General features: G+C 38.1%; 1 protein-coding gene across 8 annotated transcripts in view; it reads left to right on the top strand.

Moving 5' to 3' along the window:
* Positions 1–24,567, top strand: part of MAP3K4 (mitogen-activated protein kinase kinase kinase 4) — a 70,804-nt gene that overhangs the window by 6,704 nt on the left and 39,533 nt on the right. For all 8 annotated transcript variants that reach the window (XM_061471449.1, XM_061471447.1, XM_061471445.1 and 5 more), the window contains exons 2-5: positions 14,479–14,669; positions 17,137–18,518; positions 20,963–21,205; positions 23,318–23,464. In XM_061471449.1, the coding sequence (XP_061327433.1) occupies positions 14,600–14,669; positions 17,137–18,518; positions 20,963–21,205; positions 23,318–23,464 (1,842 nt within the window). In that variant the 5' untranslated portion in view covers positions 14,479–14,599. The remainder of the gene's footprint in view (positions 1–14,478; positions 14,670–17,136; positions 18,519–20,962; positions 21,206–23,317; positions 23,465–24,567) is intronic.

Genomic DNA, 24,567 nt, shown 5'->3' with positions numbered 1-24,567 from the left:
TAAGCATGGCCTTTGTTGGGATGCCAGTTTTGGTGGCACTGCGAAAGCATAAAGAGGCATAGGGCTGTTTTAACTTGTGCCCAGGTTGTAGCCCTCTTTTTTTCCTAGCTTACATCCAGTGCAAGGGGTGAAGGAAGCAGCAGGGCTATGAATAAAGTGGGACAGAATTGTGAATAATGTGGAGGCTTCCTACACGCTGGGGAATTTCTCAGTGGTCTGTCTATCAGATTTGTTGGCTCTACGTTGACAATGAATTGGGCTGTCAGTCTGCAACATCTGTTGTTTGGGGGAAGCCTGAAGTCATGTCATGGATTGTGCTTCAACCTATTACTCTGTTTGCCAAACTATCTGTATGACTTACAGTGTATCAGCAGAGAAAGAGTTTAAAATCATTTTATTAACTTATGATCACAGCTTCAGTGGGAGAAATTACTTGAGTGTATATAGTTTTACCATACTCTTTTTTTTCCTTTTGTTATTATTTTTTCATTCATTTAAATGAGGCAAGATGTAATCTCTATTCCCCATGTACTGCATTTTCTTGTTTACATGTGCAAGATTGGGATGAATGACTGATTGCTCCACCTACGCGCAAACACACATGCAGCGCTGGCTGAGATGACTTTGGTATTTGTAGGAGCAAGGATTAGTCTGTGTTGTGTGGCTGCTTGAGTTGTTTTTATGTCTGTTAATTAGTGCTGTGTCAAGGTTGGTTTTACTATTATGTAAGCTAGTAATATTGGCCCTTGTGGAATGCAAACTGTGCTGTGATGAAAAGCAGATCTGCAGAATTTAAAGGAAAGGATAAGCAATATGCAGTGATATTTATTTTAGGGAGCAAATTGGGATTTTTAGAGGCTTATAAAGATTTGGTTTCCATGACAACATTTCTTAAATTATCCAGAAATCATTCTTTTAAACTGCATCTAAAACAGATTTAGAAGACTATTTTTTTATGCTGCTAATTGCTAGTCAAGTAGTATATTGACTTGTGTTAGGAGAGGTATCTTGGCTCTTCATTCTTCAGCTGTCTGGGTGGATCTGCTGTTGTATATGCTGTTTATGTTTGCAGGGCTATTACTTTCTTCAGGTTTTCTTCCTCTCAAGTGTTTCTGCATTGATTCTATGTTTAGCCTGTAATCTATTAACAAAATAATTTTTGAGTTTTTAAAAATAACTTAGAAGCTTGTGATTTAAAAAGCTGATAATTGTCCTATGCTCATCCTTGGTCAACTGGAAATGTAAAGCCAAACCAGAATGTTTGCTCTGAACACCTGAGTTTGCGCGTTACTGTGTTGTCAAATGTTCACCCATGTCCAGTTCAAGAGCCCTGTATGTAAAATCACACCAGCTTTCCATGAACCTTGATCAGGTTTATTCTGGATCCAGACAAGATGGGCTATAACCTTATTGCCTGATGAATGTCCCCTACTGTCATGGGGTAGGAGGAGGGAATTAATTCTGTTCCTTCTGTGTCCTGCTAACATTTAATGGTATTGATTGTTGTGTATTGCTTTCTGATGTGGTATAAATGTATGATTTATTCTGTTCTTGGCTTACATGTGCTGCTGGCTTACTTGCTGATGATTTCTCAGAGAGCAGTATTTGTAAAGGTTTTTCATTTTAGCTGTGAAACATCCATCCAGTAAGTGTTAAGAAGGCTACAGATATATACACTTCTCTTAACTCCTTGGCTACAGTGTAAAACTCCATGGGCGCATGTCCATTGAGCACCTGGGGTGCTGCAAGTAGTGCAAAGTACTGCAGGTCCATTACATTGCCTGGGTTTTCCCGAGGTCATAGACTACCAATTCAGCATCCAGTGCTTCAGCACCAGCTTCCACTAAAAACATATGTAACTTAAAATGCTTCATCATCAGGGTTCTTGTAGACTTTGACTTCATCTAGAACATGAACTGAAACTTTGGGATCAAAGCCACGTGGTAACTTTTTCTTATCTAAGAATTGAACTTTCTGCCAGAAGAGTAAAGTTTGAGCATGGGAGAGTGGGGGGAGAATGGCTGTTACACATCTTATTTTCTTAGGTCGGTGTCTTTTCCAGTTTATCACCATTATAAATGGTATCTGTAGCTGAGCCTAGCAGCCTAACACTTTGTCTTAGTATCTCTTTCCCTGGCAGTGTGCAACTTTTCCTGGTGTGGCTTAAATTTTCCTGAAAATCCAGATTTCTTGGTATAGATTTTTCATAAGAAGTACTTAAGTGAGCTACACACCCAAAAAATAAAGTATGTGCACCTTGAGACCTTGGGATCTGATCTGTGCAGGTACCAAGAGCTTAACTGCAACACTTATCCTATGGATTTATACTCTGCTATGTAATGCTCAACAATCTTTATAGTACATATTTTGGAGTTTCTCATTAAAAAACAAAACAAACAAAAAACCCCCAACCTAAAACAAACAAACCAACCAACCAACCCCAAACAAACAAAGAAAACCCAACAAAGTGCTGTTCTTGGAAGTTACAGTTTAAAAAATATTTTTCTCCTCCCCCCAAGATGAGTTAGGATTTAATTGAGGTTGAAAAGATAGTACTAAGGATGAAGCAAGGTGTTTGAAACCAGTTAATGTTTTGCCATTAGTTATTCTGAGACAATGGCGAAAAGAGAGCTGGATACTGCCCAGGCTGGGTATAGCTCTGCTCCTTTTTTACAGTTCTAACCTTTAATCTATTTGCAGCCTCACCAGGTAGGCTTAAATGTAGATGTGGAAACTTGAGAAACCCAGGAACATTTTCACACATCTGTAACACATTGTCAGAGCAATGTCAGAATTAAATAGGTCTGTTGCTCTTTATTTGATAAAAAAATAAGCCATATTTTATTTCAATAAGAATCTATTTATGAATGGGAAAATGAAAAGTCAGAGATGAATGTACATGCATATTCTGTAAATGCTGTTGTATCATAATCCAAATTTGTGTAAAAACTTACAGTATTCCAAGATTGGAAAATTAGTTAGCCTTTCTGTGTTTCCACATTTACCAGAAAAAAGAGCGGGAAGTTCTGATTATTCTTCTCTGAGATGAGAATGTGTAGAACTGCCAAAACTGTTATAAGAGATTTTATATGTTTATTTGAAATATTTATATAATATTTTATTTTTTAGTTATTTTTAGTTGGTCTAGCTTGCAGAGGAAAAAGTTCTTCTTTAGGCTATTTAAGTAGGTCTCAATAGCTCTTATCTCTGCTTGCAATAAAAAGGTATGATGAATACTAATTTGCATTTTTTCTTAATTGATTTTTAATTGTCAGTTTCTGTCTTTTCGAGGTTTTTTTTTTTAGACACATTATTATAGTCAGGCAAAAGGTGCTTCAGCACCTCTCTGCTGTTTGAGTGCTGCTTTTCTGGGACTCTCTGTCTTTCTGTCATAAATAATCAAGCACTTAGAAGCTTCTGCCAGAGAATATAAGAGAATTTGGGGAAAAGTGTAGAAGTGTTAGTCGTTCACAGAGCTGAGTGTGGTAGTTTACACATCTTGAGAAGCGAAAGATTTGGTTGGAATCTCTTTCAAAATAAATATTGTTAGTTAGTAGCAGTGTGAGGAAGTTTGCAATGGGGGAAACTGGATACAGTCAGATAATATGCTTGAGTTGTACTGTAGAAATTGTATTCACACTTGCTGGGTCCTTCTGTTCTCATTAAACAGCTTGAGAGTTACCAAGAGAGAAAAGATGTCTATGGAATCTATTAAAAATTAACTCTTCATCTCTGAGCTTTACATTAGTCTTTTCCCAGTAATGACTTTTTTTCCTTTTATATTTCTGCAGAAATAGTAGATACTCTGTGGCAGTGAAGTCTTTCTATAAATCACTGTTCCATCTTGCAGCAGAAATACTTTGTGTTCTTCTCTCAGGCCTTAGCTGATCTGGGATTCATTGTATTTGGTGCTTAATTGTTGGCAGGGCAGTTGTAGCATAAACCTCTAGTTTGCAAACAGGTAGCAAGATGTAGGTCAGGGCTTCATAGCAGGATTGGGTGTTTGCATTTGTGTGGCGATGCTGCAAGGCATCGTGAGCAAAGCATGGCTATTGCAGGGCTACTATTACATTTTGACTATATACTAGTTGAGTTTTAGTATTTCTGTAATTATTTCTATGTTGACAAGGCCTTTACTATTACATTTTGACTATATACTAGTTGAGTTTTACTGTTTCTGTAACTATTTCTATGTTGACAAGCCCTTTATCATAGTTAATTTATAAATTAGCTCCTGGAATGATGTAGTTCAGTCACTCCTTGGTAGTGATACAGGTATTACCTTAAGCATCTTCCTGCCCATGTACTTCAATTTTGTCATTGCTGCAAGTAAAAAAAAACCCAAACAAAACCCAACAAACTTGCATTAGTTTTGCAGCTGACCCAGACTAGAAATTACTAGTCTCATCTCCTAACATAGAATCACAGAATGGTTAGGGTTGGAAAAGACCTTAAGATCATTTAATTCCAACCCCCTTGCAATGGGCAGGAACACCTCACGCTAGACCATGTCACTGAAGGCTATGTCCATCCTGGCCTTGAACACTGCCAGGGATGAAGCATTTACCACTTCCCTGGGCAACCCATTCCAGTGCCTTGCCACCTTACAGTAAAGAACTTCTGCCTTATATCTAACCTGAACTTCCCCTATTTAAACTTAAACACGTGGTTCCTTCACTACAGTCCCTGATGAAGAGTCCCTCCCCAGCATCCTTATAGGCCCCCTTCAGATACTGAAAGGCTGCTATGAGGTCTCCACGCAGCCTTCTCTTCTCCAGGCTCAACAGCCCCAACTTTCTCAGCCTATCTTCATACAGGAGGTGCTCCAGCCCCCTTACCATCCATGTGGCCCTCTTCTGAACATACCTCTCTTCTTCCCCCTCCAGCTAGGAATATCTGCCATATGAAACTTGCTATCTTACCATTAAGTACATTTGTTTGCCTAATCAAAATTAAAGTGATTGAAGTTGGAAAAATCATGCAAACAAAGACATTCCATCTGAGATGGATTGTTTCGGCAGCACCAGTGAAGAACCAGTGTTGGTATTTTCATTTGCACTTGTGCAGCTTGGGGGCTGGTAACATCTGGAGAAGTGTCAGTGGAAAGCAGAAAGGACAGTCATCTTATAAATTGCTTCATCTGCAGCCAGAAGAGAGTGACTGAGGGCATGATTTCACATTACACTCCATGTGTTGGAACAGCAGGTTGCTTTCTTCCCCCTGATCTCCTCAAGAGGAAGCCAAGCTCTTTCACTGCATTCTTTCTGGATCTAGTAGTCACATGTCTGTAGTTTTCACTTCAACTTATTGATCTGATGGGTAACTGGTGCAAGAAAAAATGGGCATGTTTTGTTTTTTCCCCACCGTATTGGTGAATGAATATGATTGTTGGCTTCTCTGTAAAGGGGGCAAGGATATGCAACCTGGGGAACAAAAAGTGCACTTGGAACAGGTTCCCCTTTTTGTGTCAGCTTACTATGACTATAGTCTTGGTAATTGCCGTGGCTCTTCATCCTGGTAGAAAGTTGTGTGAATAAGCTTCATTACATGTCATACTTGATTTTAAAAGTTTTTTAGTATTCACATTTTCTGTGTTTTTACAAGCTTCTCTGCTATAAGATGCTCTAATGTAAACTTAGTCTACAGATGCAAATTTTACAGAATCTTACTTGCTGAAAGGTGCAAGTGTTTGGTTTGTTGTTTTTTTTTCAGTTAATATCAGCAGTAAATGATAAAATTACTATCTTTGTTATAAGTAAATTCCTTCCCCCCCCACTACCTTTTATCCCCAGTACTTTGGCTGTTCATTCCTAGACTATAGAGATAACTGATCATATATCCTGCCTTCCCCTTTCTCTGGGAGGAAAAATGTAGCTATATACAGCTGAATTTGAATTCAAATATTTTGTAAAACTGAAATTGTTATGCTGGTACTATTTCTTTTTTTAAATGTTATTTTGAAAGACAGTGAATATGTTAAAGCCTCAGGTTTCTGCCTTAGGATGTTGTTTTAAGATGACACCATGATAAAACATTCTTTTGTTTCCTCATGTTACTTCCAAGCATTATCTTTAGAATCTGTTTCTCCTTTAAACTTTCCTCTAATTTTAATATAAATTTTGAGTTTGTGTTTTTCTTTTTTCTTTCCCAGTTTATTTTAGCCTTGACATTGGTGTGCCTTACATCATATCTGCTTTTACGGTTTGAGAAATCAGTGAAAGGTTGAATGTGACTGTCATAAATATTTATGTCTTAGCTTTTAGAAGAGATGGGAAATGGAGGCCTTTAACTATATAGGATTAGCCACCTCCTGTAGAAAGGAAGATAGTTCAGGTGTAATGGTGGTCACAGGGATACACAAATTGAGTTAGAGAAGTGTGCTTGAAAAACAGGTCTTGAGAAATGATGGGAGTTAGCAGTCTTGCTTTTTACTTACTAACTGAAGGAAGAGTTGCAAGGGCAACAAGTGCTTTAGAGAAGAGTGTTTTTATTTTATGCCTTTTTATTTATAAAGCCTTCAAGAGATGATACCCTGAAGTTCCCCTTTTCCACTGTGAGATGGCTGTTAGGTGTTCCTTGTGCCAGGCTTTATTGTCAAATTAAGTTATCCAGATGCCTCTTTTCTAGGGTAGTGTCTAACAGATCAGTGTGAGCTGGAAACTTGGAACTCCAAAGCTCTTGTTCCTGATCTTTCCTCCAGCTTAAAGTTGCTGTTCTACTCGTGAGATGTGGCATCTGGAGGGGTCTGTGTGTTTTGTTTTGGGTATTTTTTTTGCTAAGCAGCAATATTTTCCAGACGTAGTAAGATTTTTGTTTCTCATGAGGAAGCTGATCCAGGCCTTAATAGAAATGTGGTAGAAGTCTAACTGCATTTGCCCTTAATAATTTCAGAACTTTTCTGTTCTTAGAAAAATTTTACACTAGAAAAACCTTAGAAAGGACTGTATTTGTAATTTATTTTCATGGTAGTGATTCTCATTCAGAAAAGCTCAATGCCAAGCTTGTTGCTTTCCTATAGCTTACCCAGATTATCTTAAATTTAACACATTAAAAAGCCAGACATATCCTGAGCTTCAAGTTGAATTTAATTACACTGTTAAAAATCTTGGCATATTACCAAGTTTGTAACAGTAAATCCTATTAATATGTTGGCAACAATCACAGTTTATTGGTGACTAAGATTTGACATTAACTGCTCAGAAAAGTTGAGCTCGGACTTACGAGATTCAAATATGAATACAAGGTCAAGTGTCTTCATTACCGTATATCAGTATTAGGTTTTAATGTGAACAGTATGTTTTTTTTTAATAGTCTCTGGAGGCATAGTCACAATAGGAGTATGTGACATGTACATGCTAGTCACAGAATTTTTTTGTATCTTGCTAACCAGGCTATTCCCTGTGCCAGATTTACGCAGGATGTATTTGGGAAAAAAATACAGTGTTATTTGTATAAACTATGAGCAAATTCCTCTTTCTCTAGAATAAAAATATAAAATAATGAATAAAGCTCAAGATTTTTTTTCTTTTTTGCTTTTTATTGAGGGCTTCCTCAGAATTGTGCTTATAGCCCTTTCTTCAAGATTTTTTGTTTCTTTTGCTTCCTTAGAGCAGTTTGTAATAACTTTTTTAAATGCAGTAGTTGCAAACGCTTATTTTAGTACTCACAAATGTAGCAGAATGACAAATGCAGAGACCACTATATACAAAACTGGATCTGTTGTCCTTTCTGCTTTCAGTTCAGAAACTTTTAAGAACCAAGTCTATTTATTTAAGCTTACAGCTTCCCTCATAACAGGGAATTTTTAAATGATGATTAAAAAATAGGGGTGTGTGGTGCTTTCATGATGTTGGAATGACACATTAGGAGTTTACACCAGATAACAGTCCTGTACTTTAGCAGAACTTCATTTCATCTTAACTTGGTTTTCTGATTAGATTGTATACTCATTAGTCTTAGTTTCCCGAGGTACTGCTGATAGATTAATGAAGTTCCTTGTGCTGTTGGTCCAGGAGTACCATCACATTTTCTAGTGCTGTGCAGATAAAACAAAACCCCGTACTTCCCCACAGAAGTTAGAGCTGCTGATTCCATAGTTGTATTGTATGTGGTGGTCAGCAGCTCTAACTGGATACCATTTCCTTTTCAGTTTTAACAGATGCAGAGGTGGTTATGTAAAAATCCTGTTTTCTCTTTGCATTATCAGCAGTGGTGGGATGATGACAGTTTGCAATTATGTTCTTGTCAGAATGTTGTTTATCTTTGAAATTGTTGCAACAATATTTAGGGAGAGCTACCTTAGTTTTAAAATTACTTAATTGATAGTGTGTAGTGTCGAAGTTTTCTGCTTCCTTATCTAATTGGCAGTGTACAGGCTAATGGAATATATATTTGAAAAATAGACTCTTCACCTTTAAAGCAAAGACACTGAGTGTCAATAACTAGGACTTGGTAATTCAGCAGTGGGCCTTGTGCAGATCTTGCAGTTCTCTCTGTGGAAATGGCAGTGTGCCATAGGAAGTGTGGAGAAAGAGCCTTGCTGATGTGTGAGTGGTGTAATGTCTTTGAAACTGAGGGAAGCTGTTTACGGCAGCAGCCTGTGGAGTGCGCAGCTTTGTAACTGTTGTGGTGGGTGATTGTCCTGGCTACTGTGTTGGAATTGCCTAACTCAGATTTATTACTATGTGCTTGTAGTCCCATCATTTGATCTCTACTGCTCTGATTCCCAGCAAGCTTTTAAACTGTGTGTGGGATGATGACCAGTGGCTGAACCTGAGTTAATTGTGTGTCTAATACATTCAGACTCCCGCTTATGAGGATCAAGGTTAGCTGATAGGGAAAATAAAAAAAATTATTCCCCCCATTCAGATGTCACAGTTTTTAGCATGACCTCTTATTATTGCTTGTTACAGACTTTGAAAGTTTTTTGAGTAATGCTTCAGTAAAGTACAAAAAATTTGTAGTGGTTAAAAATCATACTTTTCAGTGTGACTTCAGTCTACTTAATTTTAACATGTTCCTATGTGATCTTCAGTGGTCTTTTCATTTATTGATATATTTTTAAAGATAAATGACTATTTTCCTGAAGACTCATGGTCTTTATTAACAGCAGTGGTTACCAGGCTTTCTTGCTCCCTGCCCTGCTGCTCCAAATTCTGTACCTCAATTTTCTCTCTCCTGTTTCTGCTTGCAGGCCTTTGGAATTGTAGATGATTTAACTCAATTTTCAGGATTGAGCTGAAATTGTAGATACATTACCAACATTTCGATTTAGTGAAGAGAAAATAATTATTAAAAATCCTGTTGTCATCTACACAGGCAAATTAAAAAAAATCCTGTATTTTGTCTTTTCAGATTCTGGTTGAAACGCACACTGGTATAGCATACAGTAGTTACTTGCTGGAAGTGTTCTTAGTTATTTATTTCTTGTTGCATTTCCGAGCTGTCAAGGTATTTTGTTTGGTGGGTGGTTTTGCGTTTTGTTTTTTTTACCATATTGCTCTTTCAACTCTCCCAGTATTCCTGATTTATTCATCCTGGCTACAGTCCCTTCTATATTCATCAGGGCAAAATTGATGAGAAACATGTTGCTCGTTAAAGTTAGGGCTGGGAGCAGCCTATAAATAGGTTGATGTGAAAACTGTGCACTTCCAGTTTTCCTTGTAAGCATTGGGTTCAAACTGTCCTCGGCAAATAGTAACTTCACTTATCACACTTCTAGCTTTTACTTTTTGGATATATGCATAAAGAGGATTAGGATGGCTTTCACTGGCTGTGGGGGAGAAAGTCTGTAGTTCTTGGTAGCAAACAAGAAATTAGTTTTGATTAATGTTTCCCAACTCTGCTTGCAACAGTATTTAGGAAGCAGCAATTTTGTGTAATAACAAATACTATAATCTGATTTAGGTTAGCCAGCACTGCATTTTATAGATTTGCAGATTTAATTATTCTTTGGTTACGTTCATAAAAGTGAATAGCACATGGACATTACAAATGCTATGTCAGTAATCTGTTAACTAGTTTTAATACCAGAGGGTTTCTGCTGACGATCATATATGTCTAATGTTGTCTGGATGAGAAAAAATTGAAACCAGCATGACTAAGCTGATGTAGTTGCTTTAGTTCAGCCCCTATATATTTATTGCATTGTTGTACACTAAGGCTTTCGCTGGTGAAACTGAATCTTTGTGTTGACAGGCATTGATTTGAGCTCTGAGATACAGTTTTACCGCACAAACCCTAAACCGAGCATGATGTATTTTTAAACTTGAGTTACAACTTGAATTGGCTTCCTCCCTCTATGATGAGCCAGCTCCAGTTAGGTCATCTGGTTAGCTGCTAACAAGAGTGGTTCTGTACAACATGATTGCTGTTTTGTGATATGACGTCTAGTACTGCATGTTTTGTAACAAATATGCTATGGTTCTTAACAAATTAAAAAACAACCTACTAAATTACCCGGGGGGGGGGGGGAGTCTGAATGTCAAATAAATCATTCTGGATCCAGCATGATGCCAGTGAGTCCAGAGGAGGGTCACAAAGATTATCAGTGGGCTGGAGCATGTCTCTTATGAAGACAGGCTGGGAGAGTTGGATTTGTTCATCCTGGAGAAGAGAAGGCTCAGAGGAGATCTTACAGTACCTAAAGGGGGCCTACAAGAAAGCCCGAGAGGGTCTTTTTATAAGGGCATATAGTGATAAGGGGGAACGGCTTTAAGTGTAAAGAGGATAGATTTAACTTACATAGTAGGAAAAAATTCCTTCCTATTAGGGTGGTGAGACACTGGAACAGGTTGTCCAGAGAAGCCGTGGACATCTCTTCCCTGGAAGTGTTCAGGGTCAGGCTGGATGGAGCTTTGAGCAACCTGGTCTAGTGGAACGTGTCCCTGCCCATGGCAGGAGGGTTGGAACTAGATGAGCTTTAAGGTCCCTTCCAACCCAAACCATTCTGTGATACTGTGATCCCACTGTATAGTGTATATGTAATTCAGGTGTAGGATGTTCTGAATACTTTTGGCCTTCATGCCTTCTCCTCAGCCATATCAAGAAACAAACAAGGTAGTGACTGTTAAGGAAAGACCTAGCTTATGGTCTCTAAAGATCAGCTCATTCAGCCTGGTGAAGAGGTTTGATCATTATACTCTTAGAAAAGGTTACTCACTGTAAAACAGAAGGAAAGCAGTTGTTTTCACTGGTCTTTTAAACTAGGACAAGTTACCTCATTATAAAACTGCCTTGGAACTGAGACTGAACGCGAGTGCCGCAGGATCCATTCTGCCAGGCCCAGCCAAGAGCATCAGCACCCCACCCTGTGCCTTGCCAGGCCAGTGAGATCACTGAAAAAATAAATAGTTCCATAAGTACTGGAACTAATGACTTCTGTTTCATGTGGTTTAGTCTCTTGTGGTTGATTTGTCTTTGGCAAATTCAGAGGGGTGTGCTCTGCCTGGAGTGTTTTCTGCAGTAAGGCTGTTTGCAAGAGTTCTCAAGAATAATTTTTTCCTGATGTAAACTTGAGTTCCACTTTCCCAGTTCAGCACTTACAAGATCCTTTTCTGTTATTCTTCCACCTATTTTCACAGGATCTGTAGGAACAAATTAAGACCTCTTTGTTATATATATAGGGGTTAATTAAATCAGATTGCTAAAAGACACACAAACAGCATGATTTCCCAAGGCAAGGAACCTAGGCTAAAAGTACCGGTGATTCTGTGTGGTGGTGTGGTGGTCAGTGGCCAAATTCACTGCAGAGCTCCCCTTAGGCTACAGGTGGTGCTATGGTACCACCTGAATAATTTTTCTTAGGTAACCTCTAAAGTTTATCTACAGTAGTTGGTGAACTTGCTTGCTGCCTTTTCAAAGCTGTAGTGTGAGAAGAGTAATTTCACATGCTAAAAGTTTCCATGACTTTGTAGAGAACATAATTGTTCTGCATGTTTATATCTAAAGGCAAAGCAAAAGTACAGTATCTGATTTGTTTGTTTGGTTTTTGTTAGCCTTACTGCTGTTCTGTTGGCTGGCAATATCCTGGTGTATTTCTTCCTGCAGACACTTGGACTCGCTCCACCAGAATATGAGTAAAATTCCTCATCTGCCTCAAAAATAGGGGAAAGTAAACTGCCATTTATGATTCAAGTGAAACTGAAATTGACGTTACCTCTTCCTGATGCCAGTCTTGCACTGGTTGATTTAGGTTGAATGTTTCTTTGCCTCCGTGTCTTTTACTAGAGTGAAGATGGTGTTATTTGCACGCTTGCTTCAGGAATAAAATATCTGAGGGGACGGAGGCAAACTGTTTTTTTTTTTTTCCCCTCCTTGGAGCTAGTGGTGCATGTTGTTCTCCCAGGTAAGTGTATGTTAAAGCAAGAGAGTTCCACATATGGCTCCAGTGGGGAGTGGTGGTGATAGGAGGACTGTGCTGGGGTAATGGGCCCAGTATTCTGGGAGAAGGCAGACATCTCTGTGTCACTTCGAGCTCCAGCCTATCCATGGGATTCAGTCACATAGGGACTTGTTTTGGTCTTAGAGTGCTGTCCTCCTACTGTTTTTCTCCCTTCTCTACCCAGAGTAGATAAACATCAGATGGGTTTAAAAGGATAGTGAGAGATACTAAAACTCTGTCCTGCTGCCATCTACTTTCCTCTGAAGCCTGAACTAACCAGAGGATTGTCATTATTTTGGGCAGCTTTTTTTAACTTTGTGAAAAATTCATATGATACGTTTGGGCAATGATACAGTTCACAGATTGCCTTAAAATAGTTTGTTTCCATGTATGAATCTGAAATTTCGTAGTATGTCAGTGAACAGCATAAAATGTACTGCAGTTTGGCTGTTCAGAGTCTGAGAGTAATTTCACTGCTGTTTGTTTGTCACTTGATCATGCAGAGGAGATCCAGCTGTTGTGCCCAGTTGCAACTCTGCTGAAGTAATTTTATTTGGTAGGACAGTGCAAGCGTCCAGGAGGGAAAAAGGGGTATCCAACATGATTACTTATATATTGTATTTGTCATATATTTTTAAAGCAAGTTACTGAGACTGCATGCATGCCCCCTCTTCTGGTGGTTTTACATCTGACATCTTTTTATGAGAGGAAGTTGGTACTGGAGCTTATCTTTGAACTGGCCCAGAGTTTACATGTAAAAACTGATGGCTCTTTTTAATTATTTACACACATGCACTCACACACACCCACCCCATGTGAGTTTACAAATAGATGAAATCCTGGCTTAGGGGACAACTGTGTAAGTGCCAGAACTGACTTGAAGGAAAGGCTATACGAGTTTTTGGCTGGGGAGAAAGGGAGACCCGAATCATAGCAGTCTGGACTTTGATAGTCTTGTTCTGCAGTGGAATTGTGCCATTGCTAAGGTTAACTACTAGATACCATACAGTTGTTGTTGAGTTTTGGTTGGTTGTTTTTAGGTTTTGTTTGATTGGTTTTTGTTTTGAAGGCCTGGCCCTCACTGAAGGAAAAAGGTGTTACTCTCTACTTTTATATTCTAGTAGTTTAAATTAAAATAGTGTAGAGTTTTTGAAAATTACAGAGACAAGTCAGTGTTTTTAAAGTAATGGAATGTTTTGTATTACTGCATGTAATGCTACTGTATAATGTTTGCTGATACTACGGAATGTAATAGTAATGAAATGTCTTGTTTGGCGTTGGAAAGTTACTGTGCTGGACTCTGTACTGACATAGGTGCTAATCCTGCAAAGGTACATGCTTTCTGTTGAATTCAGTGATACAACATCCAGTTGTAAAGCTGGCCATCTGGATTTGAGGTTTGAAGAGCGTATATACGTTATCTTAATTTTGGTTTTGCCTGACTTGTTTTAAAGTATTATCAGTATTTTTTTCCAAAGTGCCAGTGTAATCAAGGCTAATTGAACAGTTACTGTGGAGACCCTGTTGGGCTTTTTTGGTTTGCCAAAAAAGAATTCTGAGGTTAAATCCAGTTAGTATTAAAATCAGTGGAAAATACATAAAGTACATTCAGGTCTCTTATGCTACATAAAGTTTTGTGAAGGGTAGAGAGGCTTTCCAGTAAATTTGAAAGCTGCATTCATGGTATGCACACGTTAGGGGGTGGAGGATAGAAAGAAAGGCCTCTGCTGCTGTCTCTGCCACTGATTAGATTGATTGTCTTGCATTATATTTGTATATTTGAACCTTTGTTTGGTGTTCCTCTTAGTTTAGGCTTGCCCCAGGTTTTCTCAGAAATGAACGCATTACATATGCATATATGTTTACACTGTGTTCTAGTGACACTGGCCATACATCCCCTTTGTTATATGTAGCCTATACTTTGCTTGATTAGAAAGTTACCCTTAAGGATGTCAAAAAACGGGACAAATACACATGGCTGTGGCAGGAAAATATAGAAGGTTGACTGTGGTTGGGATACATCAGTGAATTAGCTTTCTAAACAGATATTGCAAGTAAAAGTTCTTTAACGTTATGGTTTAACTTGTTCTCTACAGGAAAGTGTGCACGTCAGAAGATGCTGCTTGCAAGATCTCAGAATCTGACCCTGAGGAATTATCAGATGAAGCAAGTGCTGACACCTTCTATGGAACTTCTCCTCCTAGTACACCCCGACAGATGAAGCGTATGTCAACAAAGCATCAGAAAAATAACGTTGGGAGACCTGCTAGCCGCTCTACTTCAAAAGGTAGGTGTGGTGTTTTGGGCTTTTTTCCTAAAATGACCATAAAGTCGTAGTAGTTGCCTTTCATTCCCTGATGGAGGAGATGCACAGAAATTGGAGCCAGGTACTGCAGTATCAAAAGATACTTGATACAAGTTTTTCCTAATGTTACTAAATACTGATATCTAATAATAAAACACTTTTAGGTTAAAGTATGAATTTAAGCTTTTTTTTCTTTAATTTTGAGCAGATAAAGAATATGGTAATTACTTGTTGAAAAGAATCTTAAAAAACATTCAGTAGCTACATCTTTTCAAGCTGCCCTTCTAAGGCAGAAAAGAGAAAAGAGAAAAATGCGTAACAGTAGTGGTTTTGCTGAGCTTGTGATGGGTGAAGAAAACCCATTTTTTAAGATGTTGTGTTCAGTATTTTCATACAGAATTATACCTAGGCTTTTAACTTTATAAAAACCCCAAACAAACCCACCACTATGTCTGACAATGTTATTTGCCAAAGTTGTTAACGGCAGCTTAAGTATTGACAGTTAATGTTTTGGAAGCAATTTTTTAACTGATTTGCATGATACAGGAAGTGGTGTCTCAGAGCACATTTACTTGCAAAGATTACATTTTCAAGGTGAGTGCTTCAGCATGAATAAAGGAATACAGTCTGTTCTGCAGTTGCCTGGAGTTGTAGAGTGCAAGTTCATAATAAAAGGATGGCCCACATGAACATCTTCCAAAGCATTTGGTTCCCTTTCGTTTCATACAGTCTCTGATTATTGTCACTGTGAAGAGACCATTCACCAGAAGACCTCTTCCTCAAAGTGCCAGTACTTGTGTAAGCACTGGAATTATTAAGCTTTGTTTATTGGCTTTTAATTGTGCCGTTTGGCTACGTTAAACTCCTCTAATGCAACATTAACCTTATTTAGTTCTGTACATGGTAGTTATGTAATAAGTTCTCCTGCTTTCAGTAATTTTTTTTATTTCTGTGCTTTAAAAAAAAAAAAGGGTTGGTTTCTAACCAGAGAAATTGTGGTAGTGAAGGACTGTAGTGCATAAGACTTCATAGTAGCCTTTTAGTGCTGAGCTTGTATTAAGGATCTATAATTGTATGAGAAATAGGGAGCTGTTGTTTACCCCTGCTATCCTCTAACCCACTGCAAAGTCAACATCTTCAAAGTCTGTTTCTTGTTTTCCTAGAAGCAAGGTAGAGATGTGATTTGCAAATTGTTGAGAAGTCAGGGTGCAAATTTAAGTCAGAGAGCGTTGAAGTGCTCAACATTCTGAAATGTTGAGCAATAATAGATCTTCCCATTTTTGGCACCCAAAAGTATGTTGGCTTGGTGGATCATTCTCTATCATATTTTTCCATTGACAGAAAAAGAATAATATTATTCTTCCACTGAGGAGGCCTTTTTTGCAAATAAGCTTATTAGTATTTCTGGTATTGATGGACGTCATAATGAGGAGGACTGTAACAAAAACTCTAAGGCAATCACTACTTCTAGAGTGGAAAACGAGCCCTGAGCAGCAGATAATCCTTAACAGCATACTAAACAGGGAAAAAATGACAAGGTATTCGGCCACGTTTTGTTCTTGAATAAGCAGGGGCCCTGTGACTCTAGCTGCTTGTGTTCCAGCTCCTGATTCCTGGACTGCAGCTAGTCTGCATTACAGGGATTTTCCTCCAGTGTGCCATCAGTTACTTGAGAGAGAGAAAACCACTGTTTCAATACCAAGTAGTTCCTCCTGTCCTGAACTGTAAAGCCTAGATTGAAGAGCTTTTGTTATTGCTGCAGAAGAGCGATAAGGTCTGCTGCTGCTGAGGAAAGAACAGGAAGAAAAGAGATTACATAGTTGTGCAGAAAAGGGCTGTTACGTAGTATGGGAGAAGACAAGTGTTTGTGTGTTGGGAGAGTGGTAAGGTAGGCTCCTGGTGTTAAAGCAGTGTATTAAGATTACAGAGGGTTTCCCAGACCTAAGATCAAGCCTCCCAAGAGCCATTGTTAGGTCATTTTAGCTAGATTTCAGAATCCATACATGCTTCAGTTTTTATGAAATTGCATGTGCAATGTAGTCTCTTTATTTCTGTTTGACTTGGAAACTCAAATGCTCTGTTACATTTTGAGGTTTTTGTTTGGGAGGTTGTGTGACAAATGTATGGAAAATGAACTTGGAACCTATTCTTTTCCTTTTGATCATACCCAATTTTCAGTAGATGGCATGCTCAGGACAGTGGCAGTTCTCTGAAGTCCTTTCTACAAAAGAGGTAAAGCAAGAGGAGAAAAACATTTTCTTTGGTGCTGCTGTTGATTTAGCTGTACTGATGGTAATTTCCAGGACTATATTTCACTTCTACCCATGCCTGTTTTGTTTTGTTGCTATTAAACCATGCTTTATGCTCAACGTATGAAATGGGATTGTGAGCTGGATTGAACGATCCTTCTTGCTGCAGTCACGTTCATTCTTTTATTTTTTTCTTACAGAAAAGATGAGTATGCCAACTCAGTCTGTGCATAAAGACAATGGGAAAACCATTGATAATGTGGAGGAGCACGCTTATAAGCAAGGGAAAAAGATCCGAGACACACTAAGGACTACAGAACGAGATCACAAGAAAAATGTGCAGTGCTCATTTATGCTAGACTCAGTTGGTGGGTCTCTGCCAAAAAAAACAATTCCAGATGTTGATCTCAATAAGCCTTACCTCAGCCTTGGCTGTTGCAATGCTAAGCTTCCAGTCTCAGTGCCCATGCCAATACCCAGAACTACACGCCAGACTTCTAGGACTGATTGCCCAGCAGACCGCTTAAAATTCTTTGAAACCCTGCGGCTTTTGTTAAAACTTACCTCAGTCTCAAAGAAAAAGGACAGGGAGCAAAGAGGACAGGAAAACACCTCTTCTGTCTGGCTGAACCGATCCAATGAACTGATCTGGCTGGAGCTACAAGCTTGGCATGCTGGCCGGAGCATTAATGACCAAGACCTCTATCTCTATGCAGCACGACAAGCTATCCCCGATATCATCAATGAAATCCTCACCTTCAAAGTGAACTATGGGAGCTTCTCCTATGTAAAAAACGGAGCCAGTCTCAATGGTACTTCAGGAGAAGGAGTTTGCAAAGCAACACGTGGAACTAGTACTTTAGGTTACTCAAGTTACCATGAACACCTCCATCGCCAGCGGGTCTCTTTTCAGCAAGTAAAGAGGATAATGGAGCTGCTAGAGTATATAGAAGCACTTTATCCATCTCTGCAGGCTCTTCAAAAGGACTATGAAAAGTATGCTGCAAAGGACTTCCAAGACAGAGTGCAGGCACTCTGTTTATGGTTAAATATTACAAAAGACTTAAATCAAAAACTAAGGATTATGGGAACTGTACTGGGCATCAAAAATCTTTCTGACATTGGCTGGCCAGTGTTTGAAATTCCTTCTCCTCTACCGTCTAAGGACAATGATCCAGAGGATGAAGAAGTTGATGGGGAAACAGAAGTAAAGGAATCCTCAGGAACGTGCACAGAGGAGAGCGATGGGGACGAACAGATCTCTGAAAAGAGTGTTGAGGAACTTAGACAAGCCATCAAGAACAATTTTTCTAATAAGCCAAATTTTGACTTTCAGGACCATTTTTCAAGGAGACTTGATAGGCTTGAATCTGAGGATGACTCCGCCTCTTGGGTTATTCCAGAATGCAGTGCTGAGGCAAGCTGTAGCCAACACTGTTTGACTTCTATTTACAGGCCCTTTGTAGATAAAGCACTGAAGCAAATGGGGTTGAGGAAGCTAATTTTAAGACTGCACAAGCTAATGCATGGTTCATTGCAAAGGGCCCGTATGGCGTTGGTAAGGAGTGATCACCAGCTGGAGGTAGGTTGCTAGTAGTGTAAATGGATAACAGAAGTACCTCCTCTGCTGTATTGTGTCTAACTGAAACTGGAGGAACTGGGATCATATGAAAGTCTTGGTTGCTTCGTTGGCTTTTGATAGCGTGTGTTACAATTAAGAGCCCAGTTCTACTTTCACTGAAATTAATCTGTAATTTGTCCTGAAGTAGAATTTGTGTGAAGCACAAGCTAGTTCTCTATTCTTGTTTCTAATTGAAATGACATTTTTATGCTAACATCTTTTCTCATTACATTTTCTAATATTTATTGCAAATAAGTCAGAAAAATTGCAATGAAAAATCAGACGCAAAAATTGAAATGTGAGAAGAGTTAGGTATGGAAGCATCATTTTCCTTTTCTTGTCTCCAAGACTGGATATCTTTCTGCAGGACATCTTTATGAAAATGTCACTATTGTTTTGAGGTTATCTTAATCTAAGTGAATGAAGTACTCTGATGTCATGTTATGCTTGAGGCCAGATGGGAAAAATGAACGGATTCTCTTAACCTTGAAATACGTGAAAGCAAGTCATGTTAGAATGTTGCATTCTTCAGCTGGCTTAGTTTTTCTTTCTTTGGGTCATTTTATATTCTTGATTGTGAGTTAATAAAAACAAAATTATGAAGTGGTAAACAAAGGACAGTAGCTGACATTTGATGTATATATGATCTCAATAAATGGCTCGGACTCTGATTTCTTGGGGGTTGTTTAAGAAGTATTGGTTAGTCACTTGAAACATTTCAGATTGGGCCTACTGAAGATTGATTAGTTACTTAAATTGAGCAATAGAAGTTTAGGTGTCTAATACTAAGTCCTAATGTCATGTGCTGTTATCCTTAATGTTAGAAAATGAAATAACATTCATTTTATTTTTGCTCATCAACTAGGGGTGTTTTAATATTTTTATAAGGAAAGAAAAAAATCCAGCACTGCACTTGCATCACAATGAAGATTGTATCTCTTATGTATTTTGTTGTATTTTCATAATCTATTGTTACCGAAAACTTCTTGTATAAAAGCCTTCAGTTCTGGTGCTATATGATTATTTAAGAAATAGTACAAAGAAGACTTTAATATACCATCTAAGAGACATTCTTATACTGTAAATCAGCTGGTGATTAAGTTATTATACTGTAGATCAGCTAGTGATTAAGCTTCAACTAAACTAGGTGTAGAGGAAATCCCCGCTCACACATGTTTGCTGTCTCTGCATAATGAGCTACTGGTTTTATAAACTACTTAAGAGCCTGCAGTGCATAGTACATTATGTGCCAGTGTTATACAGTAATGAATAAGCTATTCCATCCTCCATGACGGTTGAGAAACATCACAGTATTAAAAAATGAAAGTAAAATTTTTCTTCTTCCTTTTTGTTTTACTTTCTAGGCAGCACTTTACCAGGAATTAGATCAGCGATAATATTTTTCTCTCCTTTGAAGTGATACTGTTTAAACTTGGCACTGAAGAAAAGAATAAAAAATGCTAGTTATGGCTAATATGAATGAAGGATATTCAGGTGTTGTAGTTAGCAGCTGTGAAATGAGAATTAGGATAGAACAACCTGAAACAAATCTTATCCTTAGATGATGGACAGTGTGTGGTTATCTTTGAGCTTCAGACATATTGTAGGCCAAATTTCCTTCCTAAATTAAAGAGTACCTCCATATGTGGAGGCTTTGAATTGTATTACAGGGTATATAGTTTAGATATCTAGCATATCTATTTCAGATAGCTTCAATTACTCATAGAAATGGCATTTCATCTAAATGAAAAATAAGTTTGTTAATTGAAAAAAAAGCTTGATCTCTTTATATTTCATCTGCCTTTTTAAATTTCAATTTCTTAACATTTACCAAAGTTTGTAAGTAATTTTTTCAATAGTTTTAATAGTTTTGTTCAGTTTAGGTAATGACACTTTCTTGAATATTGCATTACTTTACAATACGGAGTTTTATATATGTGCATTATGTATTTGAAAGAAGTTGCCATCTCTTGCAAACTTGTTTCTCTAGATATAGTTATTATTGTAAGACCTTTTTTAACATATTTTGGAGTTTTCAAGTCCTGTATCTTATAATGAATATATGTTCCTGTGTATGTTGTTAGGCTTGTGTGTTCATCATAACCTCAAACAGCAGTTTCTTCTGTGTAGTGAGGTGATCTCCAGTGTTAATGGATGTTTTAATTGTTTTAAAACAGAAACATAAAGAGATTGTTTAATTCGCTCCCGGGGGCCCATAATTGTTTTCCTTACCCTGGTGTTGCTCAGATTAAAAAATAAAAAAGAGAAATTCAAACTTCTATGGTTGATTTGCCAGTTAGTGGAATCTTACCTTTTAAAAATACTTTTGTATGATCTACTTTAAACAAATGCTAAATCCTAAAGAATTTAAGGATCCTTTTCATGATATCTATTTCTTGTTACAGTTTTCAGAATTTCCAGATCACATGTTGTGTACAGATTACGTGCAGTTATTAAATTCCCCACCTTGTTGTGAGCAAAAATGCAGTACTGTATCATGGGAGGAGCTGAAATCCATGGATTTACCGTCTTTTGAACCTGCATTCTTGGTCCTCTGCCGAGTCCTACTCAATGTTATCCATGAATGTCTCAAGCTAAGGTTGGAACAAAGACCTGCTGGTGAACCATCTCTTTTGAGTATTAAACAGGTTTGCTTCAACTGTTTTGTGTTTGCCTTTTTCTAATATATATTTGCTATTTGAAATTATTTTGTCATTTTGTTATAAGGTTGTCAGTTTAAAGAGGATTAGTTAAAGAAATGACAATCTGCAAGTATGTAACAACTTTTAATAAATAGTCTTTTATTTCATATGGAGATCTGTTTTTTTGCATTGTAAACAACTAGTCATATATACCTTTCCAAATCAGAAGTGGTGATTAAAGAGTTATCAACCAGTGAAGTTATTTGTTCCGTTTGCATTATAAGCTGTATAACAGTGTCCAGCACATCTTTCTCCATTTGGGTTTCTTAGGCAGTGTATTTTATTTTTTTTTGTTTGATCTGATCCTTTTTTCTTTGCAAATGTAAGATCTCTGCCAACATACAGTGGTCACATAGAGAAAGTTGATCAAGAATTAAAACAAAATGGAAAAAAAAAAATATTTCCTAGGATATTGTTTTATATAAGTATCTGATATTTTCTGTGGATAGTGACCCAAGGTTATCAGTCCTGTCACTTGTTGCGAATGTTGTATAAGGATTCCTTTTCTGCTGCTTATGGGATACACTGAAGACTGTTTAGATCAATGCCATTTTTCAAAGTCTAGTCCAGGACATCCTACAGTTATCTGAAGTCATCTCCCTGTTCCCTGGCAGGCATAACCAGATCAAGGTTTTATCAGGTGGTCTTTAAGGGTAAACACTTAAATAAGCTTTTGGGCTGCTGATGATTTCACATTCCAGTTATCTGCTGCTCCAGAATCACTTTACGGTACCAAATAAATTTCAGTCACCTCTCATCCCCACTGACTCACCCTTACTGTCCCCCTTTTTGTTTCCTGGGTATGCTAGGATTTTGGATGTCCTTCTATCCAAAAGTACAGTACCTACAATTTCAATCTTAAGAATCATAGTAAAATATAGTATAGCATACTGTATTGGAAAGAACAATAGCTGGGAGAACAGAGACTGGGGCTTTTTTTTTTTCCCCTTACATTTTGTATTCTCTGTATGGACTTTGATATAAGTAAAAATGACACTTTCTTCCTGAAAAACAATGTTGTTTGTTACAGACTGTTTTGATGGTGTCTACTTTCTTGGTAATTACATTATAAAAGTGAATTCAACTCAGCAAATGCTTGCTGTCCCACGCAACATTTCTGAACAGGCAAAGGAGCTGTGGAGGATATTTCACAAGTCTGTTTGTTTCCTGAAGAATTGTAATTCCTAAAATCTTGAGCAGGCTTGAAACAGAGTCTGTGGGTCTGTTTTGTTTTGCACGTTCACAAAGTATTACAGAATTACAGAAAATTCTGGGTTGGATATACTGTGGTCCAAACCTGGGGAAGCTGGACCTCATACTGAGTTATCCAGGGCCTTGGTAGGCCAGGTCATGCATACTTGAAGTGAGAAAGATTCCACTGCTTCTCCAGCCAGTCTGCTCCAGCATTTGTTTTTTATCCCAGTAAAGCTTTTTTGGATCCACACACAGTTTCCCTGAAGCAGCTTGTACTGTTGCCTCTACTCGGGTTACTGTGCATCCTTGTGAAAGGAGTACCCCTGCTTTCTCCGTAGCTGCTACTCAGTAGGCATTGGAAAACTGTGATTAATTCCCCTTGCATATTTTCTTCTGTAGGTTGAACAAACCCAATCCCTTGAACTGTAATTCATATGCATATAGAACAGTGCAGTCTGATTTCTATAGTGATTGACCTAGTGGGTGTCATTTAGGGCACTGAGACCTTCTAGTGTCTCTTACATTTTGGTACCATTTGAAATGCGTAGCAGTACTGTTTGAACGTATCAGGCATGCAAGTCTTGATACTCGGCTTTTCCAGGGTGAGGTGAAATTTTTGAATTATTAGCAAGTGAATTCTATGAAAAAAAAGTGATTTGCAAGAAAAAGTATACTCACGGAAAGAAAATCAGCACAGATTACGTTCTTCCTACAGGGTGCTTTTTCTCCCATCCTTTCTTATTAGCTGCTTTTTTAGCCATCTCATCCATGTTTTAGTAGTAGCTCTTGTAATCCTTATGATCCTGTGTTAGTGGATCTCTTAATGTTTTGACTGATGGCCGTTTTCGCATTTTTCTTTTGCAGCTAGTGAGAGAGTGTAAAGAGGTTCTGAAGGGTGGCCTGTTAATGAAGCAATATTACCAGTTTATGTTACAGGAGGTATTAGATGACTTACAAAAGACTGATTGCAACATTGACTCTTTTGAAGAGGACCTACATAAAATGTTAATGGTAAGCTTCAAAAAGGAGAAAATATTTGGAAACCTAGTGTTATTAATCTGAATGCTGCTAATACTGTCCCTGTTGTAAGTCTTGCTAATTTTTTGCTCTTGTGCTACTTTAACATAATTTTACTATTTTAATGGACTTGTAACACAGTAGCCATTGCCTTTTTAGCAGTGGTTTTAGCAATATTGATTTTTATTTACTGTACTGTGGTACAGAATACTTGTAAATTGCGTGTATTTACAATAAAATGATTCATATATAGAACTGTAAATTCCATACATTTAAACTAAACATTTAGTAACCTTTTGGTATTAAATATAAAAATAAATACACTTATTTGACTAACATCATGTCTTGATATCTTGCTATTGCATTCATCCGTTAATGATACCTTCCTTCTAATGTGTATTCATACTCCTATAAGTTAAAACACGAAGTATTTTCAAGACTAACACTTGGCCCCCGAAAGGTATTAAATGAAATATTCTTTAGTAAATTTAGTTTAAATTCTGTTCTCTTGGATGTGACTGGTTTTTATTCTTTGTGAGTTGTTTGAGCTTTGTCCTCAGTATTCTGGGAGGGGGAGGGAGATGACAAAAGGTACACCTCAGTACCTCATCACTAGTGTTTCATCAGCAGAGCTGTTCACAGAGTCACAGAATGGTTGGGCTTGGAGGGGACCTCTGGAGATCATCTAGTCCAACCCCCCTGCTATAGCAGGTTCACCTAAAGCAGGTCTCATAGGATTGCATCTAGGCGGGTTTGAATATCTCCTGGGGAGACTCCATGACCTCCCTGGGCAGCCTGTTCCAGTTCTCTGCCACCCTCAAAGTAAAGAAGTTCTTCATTATATTCAGGTGGAACTTACTCTGTTTCAGTTTGTGTCTGTTGCCCCCTATGGTATCACTGGGCACCACTGAATAGTCTGGCCCCATCCTCTTGACACCCACCCTGAAGATACTTGTAAACATTAAGATCCCCTCTGTCTCTTCTCCAGGGTAAACAGGCCCAGCTCTTAGCTTTTTCCCTGTAAGCGAGACGCCTCAGTCTGTTAATCATCTTGATAGGGCTCTGCTGGACCCATTAGTCAGAACTCTGTCCAGATG

Source organism: Pezoporus flaviventris, unplaced genomic scaffold (genome assembly GCF_033815535.1).
Source record: "Pezoporus flaviventris isolate CSIRO_AGI_PZ_B2104156 unplaced genomic scaffold, CSIRO_AGI_Pfla_v1 ptg000066l, whole genome shotgun sequence".
Taxonomy (NCBI): domain Eukaryota; kingdom Metazoa; phylum Chordata; class Aves; order Psittaciformes; family Psittacidae; genus Pezoporus; species Pezoporus flaviventris.
The sequence above is the reverse complement of the archived record's forward strand: the minus strand, read 5'-3'. Positions and strand labels throughout refer to the sequence as shown.